The 23,412-nt window shown below is 40.4% G+C and overlaps 1 protein-coding gene across 1 annotated transcript in view; it reads left to right on the top strand.

Moving 5' to 3' along the window:
• Positions 1 to 342: 342 nt before the first annotated feature.
• Positions 343 to 23,412, top strand: part of LOC131044440 (uncharacterized) — a 71,802-nt gene continuing 48,732 nt past the window's right edge. The window contains exon 1 of the mRNA XM_057977763.2: positions 343 to 727. Within this exon, the coding sequence (XP_057833746.2) occupies positions 497 to 727 (231 nt within the window). The 5' untranslated portion in view covers positions 343 to 496. The remainder of the gene's footprint in view (positions 728 to 23,412) is intronic.

The following is a 23,412-nucleotide window of genomic DNA, read 5'->3' as shown; positions in this document are numbered from 1 at the left end:
TTCAAAATTGAAAATGAAATAACATATAATAATAGAAATTGAGAACACAATTTTTATCTATATCACATTTTTAATGAATAAATTTTATTTGAAAATAAAAAATAAAATTTATAATAAGATTTAAGATACCCCTATATTTATAATTATTTTTTATCTAATATATGACAAAATTATCACCCTTACAAATTTTGAAGAGGCAAACTTAAAAAAACATTTTTAATTAATAAAATCTCATTAAATAGAATCTTCAATGTATCGTATAATATTTAAATAAAAAAGAACGAATTAATTCACTGTTCGTTACGTAGAAATAAACAAGTACAGAATATTTTAAGATAAACGATAGAAACCCGTGAGCAGTATAGGTGGCGTAACCAGCGAGAGGAATCCAGATACAGATTCACCACGTTCAAAATATCCCGCGGAAGAGGCGGAGAAGATGCAAACTTGTTAAAGAGGGAGGGCATTGGAAGAGCAATTGTGAGCGTAGCGAGAGATGGATATTGAACAGGCCGCGAGTAACGAGGATGCAGGTCGTGCCAGCAATGCAGATGACTGTGAAAGCTGGAGCTGCACCCCTCTGAATGCGGAGCGCCTCGGCTCATTGATGGTGGGAGAAGAGGAAGGCCTCCGCTGCAGATTTTACATTAACTCCACATATTATGTTGATCTGGCAGGGCAGCGTGTGGACAATGGCCCTTCTTTTCAGTGCCTTTGTAAACCCCAGGTGTTTACTTCCCTGCACCAAAATATATACCAGAGATGTCAAAAAGGATTAAGGAAACTTGTGTGAAGTGCTTTCTTGTGTTATTTTTTATATTATTTACGCTTATGATTTCTCTGCCACTGTAATATTCTGTTTGATTTTTCTTTAAGACATTTCAGTTTTATTGGCACGATACAATCTGAGTTGGTCAGGTGGTGGAGAATTTGTGCTTTTGAAATAGAGGTCATGAGTTCAAATCTCACAAAGGGGGTAGGGTATGTACACCTTACCGGCTTCGGCCCATTACCTATAAAAAAAACAATTGTTGATCAATTTAGGATCTATATTATAACATGACATAAGACATTTTTGAATAGAGATAAATGGAATCAAAAGGGAGTGTCCAAGTCGGTGAGTTTATTATGACGAGCTTAGGGTAGATGGAAGGAATATACTATTTTTAGCATGTGGACTCGTCTTTGGATTTGTGCATTGGATTTTTCACAAGGGATTTGAGTGCCACATTTTGAGTGGTTTTAGTTTATTGTTTCTTAATTACTTTTTTTTTACGGTTTCATGTATCATTATTAGGCACTTGAGATGGAGATTTCATAGTGAATTTTTTGTAGATTATTATGCTACCATAATTGCTCCAAATCTCTTGTTGGTGATACCCCTATAAGGGCTTAGACTCTACAAATATATTGTGATCATTGATTATTGAATAATACATTGAGTTGCTTTGGAGTGTGAAGTTTTTCTCCTAAAATGGTTTTCTTCACATTAATCATTGTATTATGGTATATTGCTTTTGGGTTTATTTCCTTGTAACTGTATGGCCAATTTGATTTTTGCACATACTTTCTTTGATAGACTAGTCTAGTAAACATATTCCACCCCTCTTCTTCCTTTCAACTACCTCTAGCAATATATTATTTTGCTTCTAGTTTTGTATAACAAATAACAAGCTACTCCCTTGTTATCGTCATATATATTTTTAGAGCTCATTAATACAAGTGACAAAGCTAACATTTTAGATGTCTCTTCTACTTTTCACAATTTTAAAAGATGTTTCCTTCAATCATATTGTACCCCATAGGTATTCTCTCTACTATGGTGGGTTTTGTTCCAATCATATTTCTAGGGTCTCACTAATAGCAAATGAGAAGCATCTATTAGCACCATGTCACTCGACACTTCATTCACATATGGACCAGTTTTGAAAGCAAAAAAGGCAAGGTTTATCCACAATTTTAAAAGATGTTTCCTTCTTTCATGTTGTACACCATAGGTATTCTCTCCACTATGGTGGGTTTTGTTCCAATCATATTTCTAGGGTCTCACTAATAGCAAATGAGAAGCATCTATTAGCACCATGTCACTCGACACTTCATTCACATATGGACCAGTTTTGAAAGTAAAAAGGCAAGGTTTATCCACATGTACATTATGATCCTTCTTCAACCAACAAATCTTATAAGAGTTAGGTCGTGGGATGCAAGCAAGCTGCAATTTATTAACCATTATTGTACTTACCAGATTGTCAATAGATCTACCATCTATGATCACCTTGTATACTTTGTCCTTACACTTGCATTTTTGTTTGAAAGATACTATTTCTCTTCCAATTAACCTTTGGGGTTTCCTTGTCTCCCTATGTCATGGTTCTTTCTAGCATGAAGTTCTCTTCCATCTCTGCTCTATCCTCCTTTGTTAGAGGTTCTTCTTCGTAGACTAACATGCCCCTTTTGGGGCTTTGAGGAATCTATTGCCTTATGGGTTTCTTTATGAACGAAACATCTAAGGGGATTCCAATCTCCAAAAGATTGCTGCCCTCCTCCCCTACCTCTAAAGCCTCCCCTTCCTCAAAACTTAACTTTCACATTCGTGCCTTCTTCTAGCTTTTCATTCACAATGGATTTGGAGGAACTTCCTATTCCTTTGTTCTAGTTGATTTTACCCCTTTAACTCACCAATTTGATTTTCTATTTAGGCACATTCATATGCCTTGTCCATAGGAGGTACATTCACCGAGGCAATCTCATCTTGAAGTTGAAACTTAATGCCATTGACATATCTTGTGGCTGCTTGTCCTTGGTTCTCTTGTATATCTGTCCGAATATGAAACCTCATAAATTGGTTAGTATAGGCTTGCATTTACTAAACTCCTTGTATTAAATTTGAAATTATTTAAATAATTACTGGTAATTAGTAGGCAGGAATTGAGCTTGTAAATATTTCAACATCTCAAACCATAGTTTAATTTTATCCTTTCCTTGTCTTCTTCTCAACTCTGCAAGTTCTTCTACCAGAGAGCAACATAAGACTTCAATTTGGATGCTGCAAAATTTAATTTTTTACGATCATTGTCATCAATTTCGTCCATCTCAAAATATTACTCCAACTCCTAGACCCAATCTAGGAATAAATCTGGGTTGAGTTCACCTTTAATGTCTGAAATACCCACTTCCACTTTGGATCCTTGTCTTCGTGCTTCATTGAGCCTTTCCATTGTGTCTATTGCCTTGGTTCTCCCGTTCCTCTTGGGATTCATCCAGATGTAACATGTAATTTGGTTTCAACGGCTTCTAATCTCCTAAGCCATTCATCAACCTTTCTTTGAGGGCCTGCATTCCTCCTGCCCCTTCTTCCCTAGTGCATGCAGAATCCCCTATGGACCATTGCAGACTGCTTTGTGACCAAAACTGATGCAAACAACCTCTGTTGCTGCACTTAAAAACTCTAATCTAAACAGAGCAGCAAAGTCAATGTCATGAATCTAAACAAAACCGCTACTATACACAGCATAATGATTCAAACAAAACCTTCATTGATTCTCTCCTCAATAATTCTTATTACATTCTCATGGATACAAAAATCAATGCAGTCTAAAACATAGTGCAGATTGCCTACCTTCAGCAAACAGGTATTCATAAAAACAATATCAAGAATATCCCTAACAGCAATGCACACCCCCAAATAAAACGAAAACTGAAAGATAAAAATAGTAAAAACTGTAAAGGACCCACACCAGCGAATTCATCAGTTACAAACAAAATAAAAAATTATCTAAGCCAAAAGCAATGAACACAGACTGGTGAGAGCCCCAGCATTTAAAGAGCAGTAACATCATAATCAAGACCTTAGAACTAATCATAAGAGGGTAAATCACTCACACCTTGCAAATCACCAAAGAACAATATTCTCACCTCTGGACTTCCATCTCAAGGGTTTGTCCCTCCTTATTTTGTTTCAGATAAAAATTAGAAGTCCAAGCAAGCAAGGGAGTTTATCATACTCAATTGGGTGTCAGCTCTATAAGTGATGCAGCACACTTGCATTGAAATCAAGTATAGGTAGCATGTCATGCCCCAGCCAAATTGCTACCAAACGCAGCATACATAGCTGCTCATTTCCAGCGACTAGGAAATTAAAAGAGGCTCCAAAGATAATGCTAATAAGGTGGCGCTAGTTTTCATACTAGCTATTTAGAATTTAGAAGAATTAAATTAAAATTAAACTATATGAGCAGCGGTTGAATAAGAAACGTTGTGACTCCTTCAAAGGGCAGTTGTTATGTGTGAAAGGTTGTGAGAGCCTCAATGAGGAGATATAAAGGGAGATCATATCATTGTAGAGAGGGTATCAATCAACTGGGAATGAGTATCATGTGGCTTTCCAAGTAATTATTACAGCGAAAGAGGATGAAAACCCTCCAAAGAAAAATCAGGAGATTTAAGGACGAAAAACTCTTAATTTTTCCTATCAAGTTATTTGATGAAAACCCATAACTTGTCTAGTTATCAAGGACCAACATTTAAGGAAATAGCTGCAAATTGGAAGAAGAAACATATCAGAAAATCAAGATAAGATTATTTGCAGAATCATTTGAATATTATAATGAATTCATGATTTTGATTTAAGTTATATATATAAATATAAATGTAATTATCATTTTAGAATTTAAATTATTGTTTTAAGGCAGGGACCTTACGTAGCAGCTACTAGGGACCTCCAAATTTTCTCATTTATAAAATCCATGTTCACATTTCTGCAATGCTTCTCCACCATAACTCAAATTTGAGCCGCAATTTCAGTAATTTCACCTTGACAGGTCTGCAAATATATTGTGAGTATATTTCCAAGCATTATGCACATATCATTTTGTATATATAACTTGATTATTCAGAACTATTTTAATGTCATGTAGAAAGAAAGAAAGCATATGCTGTTTTCAACATCTAAGTAGGGCTGCAATGTACAACTTGATAATATACTCCAGAAATAGGATTTAAAAAATACCACTTATAAAAAGTAGTAGAAACAACTACGAAAATAAATGAGCATGTGTTTAGAAATAAAATATAATCCAAAATCTCTAACAAGTAAGAGCTATGGAAAACCACCCAGGCCACAAAAATCATTCCATACGTACAAAAGATCCACTAGTTGAAAATATTTGTGGTAGAAAGAGAACCTGTAGAATCCTCAATTACTAAGTAGTTTCAAATGCAGGAGTTGAATTGTCAGCAAAGAAGGGGCCAGGACTGGAAGGGGCCAGTGAAGATATCCTTGGAGATTTCAGGTTATTCTCCCTGCCCTCTCGTCCCAGTCAAGGTTGAAGATCTTTTAAGAAGGGTCATGGGAGTTGAAGAAACTAGTGATATGGGTGTCTATGAGGTAGAGACCAACCACTGTTATGTATCGCTGTGATTCTTGGAAATCTTTTTCCTCTTTCCAATGAAATCTCCATCTAGTGCATTGCTTGTGAGCCACTGCTTAGATTTGCAGTCAATGGATTGGATGCTGTGTCAGATCTGGTCTTCATCTACTCAAGAAAGCAGTCATTTTGACTGAAATTCAGAGGATAAGAAATAATTCTGGACCTGATGGCTGTATTATTTCTCATAATTCCATTTCACCTGCACATGTTGAATATGGCAGTCACACAGTAGGTGTCTCGAAGTACTTCGCTCTTTCTATCATAAGGAACAATCTGCGCTCTCATTCTAAATCCTGTATAATTTTGCTCAAGGGATTCAATAGATTGCTTACAATATTAATCTTTATCTTGTTCGGGAGGACAATACAAATCATCTTTAGCTTGGCCTTCAACTTACCCTTGACTCAGGGGATGACCAGGAGAGGAGACACATACTGATCAAGTATGCAGATCTACTTCAAAAACATTCCGATCAGCTTGCAACATTGAAAACATGAGATGCTGATAATGTCTAGATCTGGCTCAAGCATTTGATGTGCCAGAGATAATTGGCATTCTCTGATACTATTGATATATACATAAATATCTTTGCCATGTCTGTAGAGTGATGCTGGAGTATCTCAATATTTATTGCAGTCAATGCAAAACTAATTTTAATTTTATAGTTGCACTTTTGAATCAAGTAATTTGTAAACTAGTTTGTTGTCCAAAACAACGTTTGTAAAACTCTGTCAAACTAAAAATCCAAGGTAGGGGACTTGCGGTAAAACCATGATGTCTGGACCTCTGAGAAACCATGGTTGGACCTCTCGCGGTCTCATCCCTCTTCATCAGCCTCAAAGACCGGGGTATCGAAATTGGCCACGGTCTCAGAGCCCGGTTAATCACTGTCCTAGGTATCCTCGGCAAAATGCTACTGCGGAGTTTCAAAACCTAGATTCCTGGGCAAAAAAGGTTGCGACAGGCTCAAACTGCATTCCTATCGCAACCCATAAGAAGAGTTTTGTTTCTACCAAGCAATATCTGTCCTCCAAGCTTCAGCCTAGGCGACAAGGACAACAAAACTGCCCTTCCCCAACAACAGGGAGGCCATTCAGGGATTGGCGCACCATGGGTCCGCCTAACAGAGGTCTGCGAGCCAGGGACTCTAGAAATGCCTTTCCATCAGGGTCCACCCAAAAGAGGTTTGTGAGCAAGGACCAGAAATGGTTCAGGAAATCAATGGGAAGCAAACTTTTTGTACTTCCTTCGAAATCCCTAAGCCCTTCGCTTGTCTGCCTCAAGGAGAATGCCTTCTTTGTGAAATGGTGTGGCACTGGTGGGACAAGCAAAGACATCATGGATTGGTGGAAATCCTCTTTCCCAGAACTTATAGCAGTTAGACAAATGTAGAATGATTTCTTGTTCATAGAATGTGTGGATGCGGCACTAAAAAAAGCAATCACAAAGGGTAGTCCCTTGTTCTTTCAAGGCTCCACATTCCACTTCCTGGATTGGAAACCAGGGTTCGATCCAGCACAGTACAGATTCGAGAAAACTCCTATCTGGCTATCCCTAGTAGGCCTTCCATTTGAGTTTTGGTGTCCAGAATCACTCCTAAAGATTGGGGATGCCCTTGGATATCTGGTAGAGATTGAAGCAGATTTCTTTGAAGGTCAGAATGGGGATATAGCAAATATTTATGTTGAGATTGATTTGTCCAAAGGCTTCTACAGTGAGCTTGAGATCATTTCGGAGTTGGGCAGATAGAAGCAAAAAGTGACAAGATTGGGTAAAGCAGTTCTTGGCAAATGCTTATTGAGAAACCAAATAGTTAATAATAGCTCTTTGGTAGCGTCTCTGGGAGCCCTCAACATCCCTCTTCAGCACTCAAAACAATTCGCGAGCTCAGTTTCTCAAAAGAGGACCTTGGATCGAGAAACTGCCCTGGAATCAGAAGTCGAGATAACGGTCCAAGCACTTTCAAAGCCCTCACGCTAGCCCCTCGGTAATGTCTCTTTTCCTCCCTTGGATTCATCTGTGGTTCCAGATCCCCTTGTCCTCCATTCCCCCTCCTCTTGTCTGCGTTTAAAAAATAAGCTTGAAGGCCTGGTTTCCCCGCCTCCTAGCCAAGCTCCCTTGGAATCCCATCCCTCCCCTGGTTCTTGTCCACCTCTCATTTTACCCCCGATTGCCAAGCCTCATTCCCAAAAGGCTATTAGAAGTCTGTTCGGGCAAAATAAAAACCCAGCCTTGAACAGAGGAGCTTTTAACATCTTTTCCCAACCTTCATCTAAGGCCTCCAAAAAGAAAAGTTGCATTAGGCTCAAGAATTCCAGGGGTTCATCTCACACAGCTAAATCCACTAAATTCAAAAATATTCACCTTGAGAAAATATTGCAAGAGGAGGAGGTTATTGAAGAGGATCTTAAAGCAGACATTGAGGAGAAAGAAGAGAATTCCCTTCCAGAGGGAGAAATTTCCCCTTACTCAGACTGCCTCCCAAGCATCTTCTTAACCTCTCATCGGAAATTCCTTTCCCTTCTCTGCTATCCCCGCCGTTTGAATCAAGCATACTGGACTTGCCTTTGGATCAGGATGCTCAGAATCTTCTGTAGAACGCCATGATAGGAGAGGAGGACCAGGATGCAATATTGGACACCCCCTTGGCAATGCTCTACTCACTGATCAAGGAGAAAAGAAAGCTAGGGCTTCATTAGAACCAGGAGGGCCTGGAGAAGCCGGATTTTGGCTCATCCCCACCCAAGAAGGGTCGAAAGTCTTTCATAGTGGTCAGATCCCAAGATGGAATGGCGGAAAATCAATCCAAACTATTGGATCTTTGGAAAGTAGGGAAGGGAAATCCCCTTCCTGAACAACAATGAAAATTCTTTCTTGGAATGTTAGGGGACTCAATGCCCCTAACAAACAAAGGCTGATCAAAAGACAGATTCTTTTGGTCAGTGCAGACTTAATCCTATTACAAGAAACTAAATTGGAGGAAAAGCTAGCAGTTGCCTTTGGAAACGGGATAAGTTCCTCGTTTCAAGCTTCTCTGGAAACTACAGTAGCATCAGAAGGTGCCTCTGGAGGACTAATGATAATTTGGAAGTCTTCTCAAATTAAAGCTGAAGGTATTGCATCTAGTAAGGACTGGATGCTTGTCAAAATCACTCACTTGCAGTCGAATACTTCTTTCTTCATAATCAATGTATATGGCCCAGTGGCCCCTTCCAAAAAGAGACAGACATGGTCTTCACTAGATGGAGTATTGTCCACCTTATCTGAGAAACAAGTCTTTATTGGGGGTGACTTTAACGCTATCAGGAGTGCTCAGCAGAACTTTAACAGTTGGATTGAAAGGAATGGCCTATTGGAAATAGACTCAGGAGACACCTACACATGGACTAACAGAAGAAAAGGCTTTAGCAATATAGCAGAAAAAATAGACAGATTTTTCTGGCGAGGGGATCTTACTCTTTTTCCGTTCACTCCATACTGCAATGTTCTCCCTTGCTCAGGCTCGGATCACTACCCCATTATGCTCTCTTTACAAGGCACTCAGGGATCATCCAAGACTCCTTTTAGGTTTGAAAATATGTGGATGAAAGAGCCAAATTTCCTTATAATGATAGAAATATGGTGGAAGGAAGGATCTTTTGAGGGCTCAAAACTCTTCTGTTTCATTGCAAAGCTAAAACTAGTCAAACAAAAATTGCTTCAATGGACCTCCCAGCACTTTAAAAACATCTTCTCATCAAAAAGACTCATAGAAGAGCAATTAGCAGCTCTAAATGACAGGATTATTAGGGCTGGCATGGACCAAGAATCCTTTCAGCAGGAAAGATCCCTCTTACTAGAGTACAAGGACATCCTCTCTAAAGATGAAATCTTTTGGAAGCAAAAATCAAGAGAGAACTGGCTCAGAATGGGGGACAAAAACACTAAGTTTTTTCATAATGTAACAAAAGTCAGAAGAAGCAAGAATTGGATATCTAAACTACAAATCAGAAACAACCAAACTTCAGAGGATCCGAAGGTTATAAAGGAAGAGATCATTCTCTACTACTCCAGTCTCCTGAACAACATTGAAGGATCCCACCTTCTGGACCAAAAGAAGCTGCTGTCTGGGATCTCCAAGATTATATCAGAGGAACAGAATCAGATTTTAAATGGGAAAATAAAAATGGAAGAAGTTTTCCAAGCTCTAAATCAGCTCCCCTTTGGTAAGGCACCAGGGCCGGATGGCTTCCCTACGGACTTCTATAAGAAATGCTGGCATATCTTAGGTCAGGAACTCTCGGAAGCTTTAGAGTGCTCAAGAAGATCAGGGAAAATACTCAAAGAGGTAAATAATACTTTTATAGCACTCATCCCAAAGAAGGAGAAGGCAAAAAACCTTGGAGATTATAGGCCTATTTCCCTATGCAACACAGTCTACAAAATCCTCTCAAAAGTGATGACTAATAGACTGAAGCCCCTCATGAACAACATCATCTCAGAAGAACAGACAGGGTTTGTACCGAGCCGATCAATTCTTGATGGAGTGATTGTAGCACAAGAAGCAATTCACACTCTCCAAAGCACAAATAGGCCAGGTATGATAATAAAACTAGACATCACAAAAGCATATGATAGTGTAGATTGCCGTTTCCTTTGTAAAATCATGCAAGCCTTTGGTTTTGATAAGCAATGGATAAATTGGGTATTTGAGTGCATCTCAATGCCCAAATTCTCAATACTGGTTAATGGAAAACCAACGAGTTTTTTCTCTTCCTCAAAGGGTATTTGCAAGGGACCCCCTCTCTCCCTTCTTGTATATAATAATGGGGGAGGCTTTGGGAAGGGCCATCAAAGCTAGTCATGCCAATCAAAAGTTAGAGGGAGTCAAAATAACTAAAGACTTTGTAGCTACCCATTAGCAATTTGCAGATGACAATCTCATCTTGGCGACAGCGAATGTTAAGGAAGCCAATCACCTTAATCAGATTCTAGAGATGTATGGTAGGGCTTCAGGTCAATTAAGAAACAAGGACAAAACTAAAGTTTTCTTCTTCACAACCTCAAATTCACTACAGACCAGAATTCTGAGAATTTTAAATTGCAAAGAAGGAAGTCTCCCATGTACTTATTTGGGCATTCCAATAGACAGAGGCCTAAGGAACTCTAAACTCTAGGATCCCCTAAAAATCAAAGTTGAAAGAAGTGCAAATGCCTGGAAGGGCAAATGGTTGTCTTGGGCGGGAAGACTAGTCATGATTCAAGCAGTGATCTCGGCCTTGCCAATTTATCTATTATCTATTCTATCCTTAACATCTAGTGCCAATTCCTTCATTATCAAGAAGATGAGAAATTTCTTTTGGCAAAACACTGAAGAGAAGCATAAGATCGCTCTAATAGCCTAGGACAAAATTATTAAGCCCAGACCAATGGGCGGTTTAGGCATCAAGGACTTTAAATTACAAAACATAGCCTTGGGGGCTAAACTAGTATGGAAATTCATCAAAAACCCAAGTGCCTCTTGGGTCAGAATGCTGGCAACAAAGTATCTCCCAGATCAGAATCATCTTAACATCCTCAGAACAGGTACTTTCCCTAAAGGATCAAGAATATGGAACTTCATCATCTCTTGCAAAAATCTGATCTCAAACTCGGTTTCTTGGGATATTCATGAGGGCTCAGCAAGCCTATTCTGGGAAGACTCCTGGGGTGGTTATCCACCCCTGGCAAATCTAATTCATATCCCTGCCACTGAAAAATAGTTCAAACAGAATTGGGGCTCCAGAGTTAGAGACTATTTGGAAATGGTTGATATATCGAATCCACAAAGCTGGAAGTGGAAATCAATGGAGGGCTTGCCGATTCCAAGGGAGGATCTGGATGAACTCATAGGTCACTTAGAGGCGAGAAACATCAGCCCCAGAAGAGGAGAAGATTCTCTCATCTGGGCGCCTTCCAAAACAGGATAGTATAACTCAAAAGATGGATACAGAATTCTTGTCAGCCCTGTAGAGCACAACAATCACAATATCCCTCTGAAGATGTTTTGGAGCTCCAAAGTCATACCGAAAGCAGGCATCTTTGCATGGTTGGCAGTCCAAAAAAAAATTCTAACTACAGATAAGTTCACAAGAATGGGTTATGAAGGACCTTCAAGATGCATACTGTGTAAAGCCCAATCAGAGTCAGTGGACCATCTCCTCTTGAATTGCCCTTTTGCTTTCAAATGCTGGAGATGGCTCTGTGCAAAATTGGAGCTGATCCTAGCCTTGCCGAATGAAATCAAGCCTCTATTCCAAAGTTGGCCCTTGCATACAAAGGAGAGCTCACTGAGCCAACTTATGGAAGTGTCTCCATCATGCTTAATTTGGGAAATATAGAAAGAAAGGAACCGCAGGCTATTTGAAGGTAAAGCAAGAAATCAGGAATCAATTCTAAATTCAATAGAATCGGCAATAGTGGACTCAATCAATAGCAGAACAACCTTCTCTTTGGATCAACCTAAAGTTTTCTCTTCATGGGTGTTGGGCCCATATAAAGTTTTCATTCCATATGTGTCCTTGTTTGAAATAATGCTTACCCAATTCATTGGTCAAGAAATTTGCTTAAATTTTTGCTCATGTAATTCGGCCCTTGTTAAGTTCCACTGCGTTGAACTTGAACCTTAAACTTGAACTTGAACCTTTTTGGTTCAAGGTTCAGAGTTCAACGGGCGTTGTTTTGAATGTCTTCTCTCTTGCACGTTTTTAAGTTTTACTAGTTCTAGTCGACATTATGCATTCTTTGAACCTTGAACTTGAACCTTTTTGGTTCAAGGTTCAAGGTTCACGTTTTGTCATGTTAGTGTCCAGTTGCGGTGGTTCCGCAAGGCTCAGATTTTTATGTATAGGTTTCTTGGAAGACATGTGACTTGCCACGTGGTGACAGCGCGGACTTTTAGAACACGATAAACGGCCATCGAGCGGAGGAATATTCTTTCTCTAATGATTTGAAATCTGCCATTTATGGCAAGTATGTGTGAAGATCTGCTGTGTCAGAAGTGAAGTGACTTAATATTTAAAGCATGTTTCAACGCAATCATTTCAGAGTAAGGTCACACAAACAGGGAGTAATGAAGGCAGCTTTAGTAATGATGGGTAAGATTTTCTCGGCTCGATGGTTGTCTCGTCAGAATTATTATTTTTCTTGAGAAGATTTTGAAAAGGAGTTTTTGGAGCGGGAGGAGTAGGCTGCGATAGAGGTTTACAGAGGACAGAGGAAGGTATGTTCAACAACTTTCTAAATTGCTGCAGTTTGTTTTAAAGATCTGGGTATTTTGTTAGCTGCTTGTTTCTGTTTTCACTTTCCTTCTTCGCCTGGGATTAATTCAGGAAAACCACAAACTAAAACATGAGGCCTGTTTCGCCCAAATTGATGAGCTAATCTTCCCTTGTAAGCTCTCTACCAGAGTTAGGTGAGACAGCGTTGGTTCAACAAGATTTAGATGTCTTTCTGGAGAAAGTAAAGAATTCAACCGCAGACCCTGTGATGAGAGATGTAGCATAGAGTGGATTATTAGAAGCTGCCGCCTTTCCCACAGCTGCCCCTTGTCCTAAGTTAGTCTTAGAATGTATGAATCATTATGACAAGGGTAATAGATGCATAAAGAAAAACGATGGTGAAGTCTTGTTGTCTATTGATAGATAGACAGTAATGGCAGCCATGGGTATTCCGCACCGGGAACCCTATGAAGACTGGACTATTGGTAAATCCTACAGAGTTTTCTCTAAGAAAAAGCAGTATTATAGAACTGTGATTGCACGGAATTGGCTCCTAAAATTCCAAAACGGGGGCTCGAGGCTGCCGAGACCTCTAACTCATGAACATTTAATTCCTACAATCCGCGACTTGGTAATACTATTGAACAGGGTAAAGGGTAATTCTCACTCTTTTTACTCGGAGGACTGGATGTATTTCTTCATCCAGGTCACTCGGGATAGAAGCCGGTTCATCGATTGGGGAACTGTCATTGCTGAAAGATTACATGAAGGTCTGAGTAATTATCTGGGAATGCCCAATTTTTATATGTCATCCTATCTGTTGTATATGCTTGCCTGTGTGAGAGAATGGTCGGGGTTGTCTTATGTAAAATGGGTTCAAGGCATGAGAATTTATGAGTATCATCCTAATCTGACTTTGAAAGGACATGTAGATGATTATCTCCGTTGGAATGATGTTTTCGTTGGAAGACTGACCTTTGAATTACAGGATAATCTGCATAGAAGAATGTCTGTAGAAGCAGTTGAGCTTGTTAACATATATGGCAGTTTCTTTATACAGTTCAGCCATTTCACTTATCTAAGAGTCGGAGGATTTAAGGGTGAACCCTTTAGACTTCCCAGGTACGTTTCAGACTCTTGCATTTTGATCGAAGTTTCTAGACAGCTTGCTTATGTCGCAAAAGATTATGGTGAGGACTCCGACACAAGTGGGATTTTTCCCATTGATTTAGGCCATTATAGCTGTAGGTCAGTCTCTGATGCACTGAATCTTGAACTGGAATTTAAAAGGTTTCATTTGAAGACCTTTGTGAAAAGGGATAACTTTGATAGTAAGGGTTTCATTGCTCAGTATGTGAAGAAGATGGTACCTGATCAGCATGTTCCTCAGTTGGAGGATTATTGGGAGGGTTGCCAGGATGAATTTGAAGTACGGAGGAGTTGGTCCAGATTAACTCTGAAGCAAACTCATGAAATGAAATTGCCCATGGATACCTCGGGTGTCACCACCGATGATGAAGATATACTTGACTCAAAGTTTATGATGCGGGTCCATGATGAATCTCTTCCGGAAATTGATTGGAGCAAGAAGATGGGGGATAATATTCAGACACGCACTTTCAGTGTAATCCGTAGGACGGAAAATTGGCTTAGGAGTTGCCGATTTCATCCGACACAAGCAACCAGTTCAAAAAGCAAAAGTGGGAAGAGGAGTACTGCAAGTAAAACTTCTGTTTTGACTAATATTCCCGTTTCTGATGCAGGAAAAGGACAGGCAAGGATTAAAAAAGAGAAACTTGACATCGGGGTTGAGCTTTCTATTGCTGGTTGAGTTACCAGGTCCAGGTCCAAGAAGGGATTCAAGCCGACAGCTTCTCACCTCATTCTGGATTTGGACGCAGAGGAAACACCGAGCAAGATGACATCCCCTGTTCCTGAAGCAGACAAGGTTTCAATTGACATTGATACTATTTTTTAGGACCTAGGAACACTGCAAATCCGGTCTCATATAGACCATGCCACACCGCCACCCTTAGCATGTTTTCCACCCATGCCTTCAAAGGAATTGACTCTAGCACCAAAATGGTTAAGTGATTCAATCACCAGGAAAAGGAATGTAGTTCCGATTTCAGTATCAATGGAGGACGTTGTGAGTAAATGTCTGGGAAGGTCTACAAAGCCCAAAAAGTTAAAAACAGAGGCAATGATTGATTTTGATGAGAGCACGAAGCATTGGACAACAGACATTGCTAGACCCGAGTCCAACAAAGATGCTGCTACGGCTTCAGAAGCCGACTATGCTGTTGAACGAATTGATTTGGGGGTCGGAACCAAAGCCGTGGATGTGAAGCATCTGGAGACTTCCACTAAACAAATTATCTCCCGTACCTGGAAGGATGAGAGAGACAAGGCTGAGTTGAAACAAAGTTTAATGCAGATGGCCTAGTATATTCATGTTTTGCAGAACAACCCGTTGCCATTGTCCCAACATTCAGGTCCATTTAGTCCAAAATCACCTAGCAATCAAAAATTCTTGGATGAAGTTCAGCGAAACAGGATGATTGCTGAGGTTTTCTCAGAGTGGCTCACCTCGATCATGCATCAGGCAACTAATTACATAACGGATTTGGTCCAGATTTTCAAAGATGCCAATGAGGTTACCAAAGCATTGGACTCCAACTTGGTCTCGTGGCAGAATGAGAAATCTAAGTGGGCCGTGATTTCAAAGCAGATGTGGGATAATCAGCGTTATGGTCTAATGAACTTTCTTGCTGAAAATCAAGTGTCGGGACTAAACGAAGATGTAATGTTCATTTGCAAGGGGAATATTGAGTGGCGTAAACAAATTATTGAATGGGGTTATAATGAGTCGGCCAATCTGCGTGGCGAATTAACAGCCTTGAGGGCGACCATGCAGAATGAATTACACTGCGTGGATGTTCAATTACTTCAAGAGCACAGTGAAACTCTGGAAGACACTACGAAGATGATTAACCAGTTCGGCAGCCACATCAGACAAATCGAGATGGAGAAATCCTTGTCTGTGGAAGACTTTACGAGGATCTCTAAAGTGGAGTCGATGCTCACCAGTTGTCTCGATCACCTAGATTCCCACCGAGATAAAGTGCAGATGGTAAAGAGAAAGAAAGAGCTCTGGAAGCAGAGAGTAATTAATATCAGTTTGCCACACGTAACTGTAATCCAGGAGTTTTCAAAAGTACATAGAGAGTGGAGCGCGGCCAAGGCGGTGATGGTGTTTGTCCAAGACACCAACTCGAGTGATCACATTGGAACCGAGCAGACGACATGACTAGCACTGCTGGCAATTGTTTGCCAGCGAGCCTAGTTATTTCCTCTAAGTTTTGGTTATATAGTTAGGGTTGTTTTCTATTAACTCTTACTAGTTAATTTTACTTTGGTTAAAAAGAACTATTGCGTCTGGTGACCTATAAATATCTTATGTAATGACTTTGAAAGGGTTCACTAAGTTTTTGGAAAAGACTATCTTTAAGATTAGCTAAAAACATTTTGTGTATGCAGAAAATGGATGACCATCGGTGAATGCAAAATCTTATTAATAGCTATTTTCGGTTTCAAATCTGTGTGTTTGATTTTTGAAGTTTGATTTCTGTGTAAATCTATTTCAAAGAAGGGGCTGTTATGCTTTCTATGTGTGCAGAAAACTATTGGCTAAATTCATCTCTATAAGCTTTTTCATTTTGTTTTAGTGTTCGTATGAAGTCTGTCGGCTTTATATAAAAAGTTAGATATGGATCAGTGCTTGCATTCATTTTGTATTGACTGGTGTATGCAATTGCCTTTAAGTGCTTTCTGGTGAAAAGCATTCTATTGATTGTATGTAATTTGGAGCCGAATGAATATTTACTAGAGGGAGTTGTACCTTAATTCAGAGGTGAATCAATTAAATGATTTTCCAACTGTTTAGTAGAAAGTTTTTCTGCCTTTTTATGATCCGCAGATGTAATGGACACCCCCTGTTCGGTACTAAATTTATGTCCTTTTTACTTAGTGTAATTTTGTCAAACAGTTGGCGTGCAAGCTGACTACTGGATTTTTTGGTTCTTGATTTGCTATAGGATAAATTTGGTAAACTGATATTTATTGTAAAGCTTTCAAAGTTTATTCAATATAAAAATAACCAGACATATCAAATACCAAAAAACAAGAGGATTAATGCTGATGGTATTTATTTAATTCCAACTCCAAGCATATAAATCAGATTTGAAGAATATTACAGACCATATGATAATAAACAAATTCAAACCTGGACTCCACAAGTATAGAACCTGCTGAAAACACTGTTCATGCACTGTAGCTGCACTATTCACGGCACTGTAGCATTTTTACTATTCACGCAGCACTGTAGCAAAACACTTCACGCGGTACTGTAGCAAAAACACTGTTCATGCAGTACTGTAGCAAAACACTGTTCACGCGGTACTGTAGCAAATCACTATTCACGCGGTACTGTAGCAAAAACACTATTTTCAAATCTGCACTTTCAAACCCCTGTAAAAACATCATGCGAGAGCACCAAATGAAGCCCAATGTGTTTCCTGAATGAAAACACCATTAATCCTCCTGACTGTGTCTTTCAACAGTGAAGAGAATGCTAGCAAAGAGGGATTCCGTCCTCCAAGCCCAATAATCAGATTTCTACGAAATCCAACAGCATAACATTAATTCATCCCAGCATATCCCAAAAGAGAGCTCTCAACCTCCATTTATATCTTCTCCCTGGATGCCAACACTTCATTTCCTAAATGTGGGATAATACAATTAGAATAAAATATTATTTCCCACAATGTACCATTAAAGGGAACTTTTAATATTTTAAACATTACTTTATATTCCCAACCTTATAAAATAACGATAAAGTTAAATATTTAATTTAACTTTACACTTTATCGTTAAATATTAAAACATTGTTGATAATCCCTTTAAATCATTGTCGCCTTCAAATATTTTTACTGATAGTTATGCCAACCAAGGAAACACTAAAAATTTCAAGTCACTGCTTGGAGACTAACTTACTATAAATAGTAAGTGTCTAGAAACCCTGTCAAAGCAGCACCGATTGGCCTGAAATCGAAAACACCTAGGCCAAAACACCTCAGGATCCCATCAATGTCCTTGTTAGCCTTAGGGACCATGTCAGAATAGGCTAACGACACCCCATATCATGTTGCGCTAAAAAGGGGACATTACAGTCCGCCCCCCTTGAAATTGCTTGTCCTCAAGCAAATTCGGTCCTGAATGTTGCAATACTTGCTCATTCTCCCATGTAGCATCCTCATCTGGCAGGTCTCTCCATTTCACCAAGTATTCCTTAACGATTCTGTTCCTGAGTGTCCTTTCCCTGATATCCAGAATAGCTTCGGGTACTAACACAAGCTTCCCCTCCTCATCCAAAGGGGGTAAATCTGCAGAAGGCACTACACTCTGACCAATGGCTTTCTTAAGCCTAGACACATGAAACACATTGTGCACCCGACTGCCCTCTGGAAGCTCAAGCTCATAGGCGACTTCGCCCACTCTGCGAATCACCCTGTAGGGACCATAAAATCTAGGCTTCAACTTTTCAGCTCCGCTCTTCTTGAGTGATGACTGTCTATATGGTTGTAGCCTCAAGTAAACCATATCCCCTACCTCGAAACTGCGCTCTATTCGGTGCTGATCAGCGTACAATTTCTGTTGATTCTGGGCCTGCTGTATATTCTCCTTGAGCATTTTCAGGATGTCCTGACTATCCTGCAATAAGTTTTTGGCTTTGGGCACTCTGCTGTCCCCCAAAACTAAATCCATGAAGCTAGGTGCATCATAACCATAGAGTGCCATGAAAGGAGTCATCCTGATGGACATATGATAAGTGGTGTTATAACAATACTCTCCCATATGCAACCATCTGACCCAAGCTTTTTGTTGTGCAGTTACATAGTTCCTCAAATATCCCTCCACCCATTTATTCACAATCTCTGTTTGCCCATCTGTCTGCGGATGATAACTAGTGCTAGGTGTAAGATCTGTACCACACAACCTAAACAACTCCTGCCAAAAAACACTCATAAACTTACTATCCCGATCACTGACAATGAATCTGGGCAACCCATGTAACCTGAATATCTCTCTAAAGAAAAGATCTGCCACCTGTGCTGCTGTGTAAATGGACGGAATAGCAAAGAAGTGAGCGAACTTCGTCAAGCGGTCCACCACCACATAGATGCAATCCCTTCCCTGCACTCGTGGTAAACCAGTGATGAAGTCCATCGAAATACTTTCCCATTTCCTATCTGGAATGGGCAAGGGCTGTAATAAACCTGCAGGAAATGTGTGCTCTCCCTTATTCTGTTGACAAACCGCACACTCCCTGACATACCTCTGAACATCATCCTTGAGCCCTCTCCATGTGAACCGCTCTCGGATCTGCCTGTAGGTCTTGAAGATCCCCGGATGCCCAGCTGTGGGTGCATCATGAAATGCCTTAAGTATCACCTCTCTCAAATGTGATGACGGAATCAAATAAACCCTGTCTTGAACTCTGATCAATCCATCTATCACCTCATAGCGATCATCCTGTATAGTACCTGAAATCAATCCAGAAGCCCAAGCATCTCCGACATACTCTGCTATAATCTGATCTCTCCAATCTCCTGAAATCTCTGCCAGAGCACATAAGTGAGGTCTCCGAGATAAGGCATCAACCACCACGTTTTTCTTACCTTTGACAAACTCTATGTCAAAGTCATAAGCCTGCAATTTAGTAACCCATTTCTGTTGCCGGTCATTAAGATCACGCTGGCTCATGAAATATTTTATGCTATTGTGATCAGTTTTGATCACAAACCGTCCACCTACTAAGTATGATCGGAATTTGGCCAATGCATGCATTATGGCCAACATCTCCCTGTCATAGATAGAATAGCTCCTCTCAACACCTTGAAGCTTCCTACTCTCGAATGCAATGGGATGTTTCTCCTGCATCAATACTGCCCCTATCCCATCACCTGAAGCATCACACTGAAGTTCAAATGGCTTCGTGAAATCTGGTAGAGCTAAAACCGGACAAGATGACATCACTTGTTTGAAGTGGTCAAAACATCGCTGCGCTGCTTCTGTCCATACAAAGGCTCCCTTTTTAGTGAGGTCTGTCAAAGGTGCTGCAGTCTGTGAAAACCCCTTAACAAACCTCCTGTAAAACCCGCATAAACCAAAGAACCCCTTAAGCTGTGTGAGGTTTGTGGGAGTAGGCCAATCTACTATAGCTCTAATCTTTTCGGGATCAACCCGAACACCATCCGCACTAATAATATGCCCAAGGTATAGTAATTCTGTCATACCAAACTCACACTTAGACTCTTTGGCATACAAAGACTCTCTCTCTAGGATAGATAATACCTCCTCCAAATGCTGTGAATGTTCCTCCCAGGTCTTACTGAAGACCAAGATGTCATCAAAGAAGATCAAGACAAATCTCCTCAACTGCTCCCTGAATACCTGGTTCATACAACTCTGAAATGTAGCGGGTGCATTGGTTAGTCCAAATGGCATAACCATAAACTCAAAGTGGCCATAGTGACATCGGAAGGCTGTTTTCTCAATGTCCTCTGCTCTCATCTTGATCTGATGGTATCCAGATCGCAAATCAATTTTGGTGAAGAAGCATGCCCCATGCAACTCATCAATCAACTCATCAATCCTAGGAATGGGATACCTGTTTTTAATTGTTTTCTTATTCAATGCCCTGTAATCGATGCACATGCGCATCGTCCCATCCTTCTTCTTTACCAAAACTACAGCTGAAGCAAAAGGGCTTTTGCTAGGCCTGATGTGCCCCATTTCCAACAACTCCTTAATTGCCTTCTCTATCTCATCTTTATGTTTCTTAGGATGACGATAAGGAGTGATCATCACTGGTTTGGCTCCCTCCTCGAGCTCAATAACATGCTCTGCACCCCTGTTAGGAGGAACCTCGTGAGGAATATCACTGAATACCTTGGCATGCCTGTCAAGAATCTCCTGTATATCTGGTGGATAACTCTTCACCCGAGGCTCCGGTGAAATTGGCATAACTAAGCACTCTGTCGCCCACTCTATGTCATTATGTCGAAAAAGTTTCTCCATTCTCCTCAAAGAGACTACCCTGCAACTCCCATCTGAAAGTCCCCTGAGTACAACAGTCCTACCCTCATGCTGAAACCTCATTTCCAACTTCGCTAGGTTGAAAGTGAACTCAACCAGCGATGCCATCCATGTCATACCGAGGATGACGTCGTAATCTCCCATGTCCACAACATAGAAATCATCCTTCAACTCATAACCATCTCCAAATCTAATGTGAAGATTTGAAACCTTTTGAGTACATAATAGCTTTTGGCCATTAGCCACCATGACTCTAAAACCATCATGCTCCTCTGTCTGTAAACCTCTCCTGGCTACCAACTGTGTATCTATAAAGTTATGTGTAGCCCCAGTGTCAATGAGAGATATCACTTTCTGCCCCTGGATAGTGCCCCTGACCTTAAATGTGATTGCCTTTTGGGCCCCTGTCAAGCGTGCCAACGATCTATCATCCTTAGGAATGCTGCTCTCCTCTATCGTGTTACCCTCATCTGGATCGGAGTGCTGATCCTCCCCCTCTGACTCTGACTCCTCTGCTGAAAAATACTCCATTTGATTTGCCTTAGCCTTGAGAGGGCATTTATGAGATAAGTCCCAAGGCTCTCTACACTGGAAGCACAATTTCTTCTTTCGAAGTTCATTCAAGGTTTCACTGTCTAGTCCTTTTGATCCTTCTTTGGGTTTGTTATACTCTTTCTAAAATGGTTTTTTGTCTTTGTCCTTGCGGTAGGAAGAATCTGTTGAATGGTATTTTCCTTTGTATACCGAAGGGGCTAAATCTCGTGCCTTTTTAGTTGCTTCTGCTAAGGTGAGTGGATCATGTCCCTTCACCCAACCACGTAACGGATCAGCAAGCCCATCACAAAATAACACCACCAATCTCCTAGGGGAGATATCAGTAACAAGTACAGACAAACGCTGAAACTCGGCGATGTAAACATCCACTGAACCTGACTGTTTTAACTGTGCTAGCTCCTTGAAATGTAACTCGGGATCCCTAGTGTCAAATCTCTCAATCAATCTTTTTGTGAATTCCTCATAGGATGTAATCTGATTATGCCCTAGAGTCACCATGCCATGATGCCACCATTCATGCGCAACACCGTCCAAATGCATAGCCGCATACTTGATAGCCTCATCCTCAGGCATAGGATTTAGCTGCAAGTATGTATCTACCTTCTGCACCCAAGCTCGTGCAGTCATCTTCCCTGAAGCATCATAATAAGGCAAGGAAAGTTTTCCAACTTTCTTCCTCAGCTCAAAATTCTGATTCCTCCCTCCTGCTCTAGGCATATGTCTCATCCTCAAGTCCATATAATCTCTGAGGGAAATATCTGCCTGAAACTCGGGTCCACTGGCCTCCCAGTCCCTCCTGAACTGACCCTGTAACTCAGTAATCTGCGGTTCGTTCACTGGTTGAACCGGATCCCTAGGTGGAAAGGTGGGTAGAAGAGGTCTCGAGCTCGCTGTTCGAGCTGGGTGTGCAATGTGTCTAAAGTTATCCGCCTCAATCCCATTGTTGCCATGTCCATCATTACCATTAATGTTATTCTCAGGGCCATTGTTGTTGCCTCGGCCTCCATTATTATCATTGCCCCTATTGTTATCGTTTCCCCCATTGTTATTGTTTCCATTGTTGGCCTCACCTGGATTAATATTAACGCCCATCTGTCTAGCCATAAGCTGCAACATCATGTCCATTCGCCTATTCTGCTCCTGTTGCATACGCTGCCCTTGCTCTAACGTACCCAACAACTGTCTGAACATTACCTCCCCCTGATCTGGAACGATATTCCTCTCATCTCGGTCACCCATACTGCTGTCCTGATCGAAGAATATTTCCTCTATGTCTGTATGACTGGATTCTATGTCCACCTGCACGAATGAACTAGACTGCTCACTCTGACTATCCGGGTTTCTATTTTGTCTGGCCCTGGTATTGCGAAAATTATAATGCCCCTGTCGCATGCTCAATCATACATTCTGGACCTGTTTTATTTCTGCAATATGTTTTGGTGAAAGTTTCCCACAAGATGGCAGAATCTTCTGCTCTGATACCACTATAATGGACACCCCCTGTTCGGTACTAAATTTATGTCCTTTTTACTTAGTGTAATTTTGTCAAACAGTTGGCGTGCAAGCTGACTACTGGATTTTTTGGTTCTTGATTTGCAATAGGATAAATTTGGTAAACTGATATTTATTGTAAAGCTTTCAAAGTTTATTCAATATAAAAATAACCAGACATATCAAATACCAAAAAACAAGAGGATTAATGCTGATGGTATTTATTTAATTCCAACTCCAAGCATACAAATCAGATTTGAAGAATATTACAGACCATATGATAATAAACAAATTCAAACCTGGACTCCACAAGTATAGAACCTGCTGAAAACACTGTTCATGCACTGTAGCTGCACTATTCACGGCACTGTAGCATTTTTACTATTCACGCAGCACTGTAGCAAAACACTATTCACGCGGTACTGTAGCAAAAACACTGTTCATGCGGTACTGTAGCAAAAACACTGTTCACGCGGTACTGTAGCAAATCACTATTCATGCGGTACTGTAGCAAAAACACTATTCACGCGGTACTGTAG

Source organism: Cryptomeria japonica, chromosome 1, assembly GCF_030272615.1.
Source record: "Cryptomeria japonica chromosome 1, Sugi_1.0, whole genome shotgun sequence".
NCBI classification, from domain to species: domain Eukaryota; kingdom Viridiplantae; phylum Streptophyta; class Pinopsida; order Cupressales; family Cupressaceae; genus Cryptomeria; species Cryptomeria japonica.
Note: the sequence above shows the minus strand (reverse complement) of the source record. Positions and strands in the feature narration are given on the sequence as shown.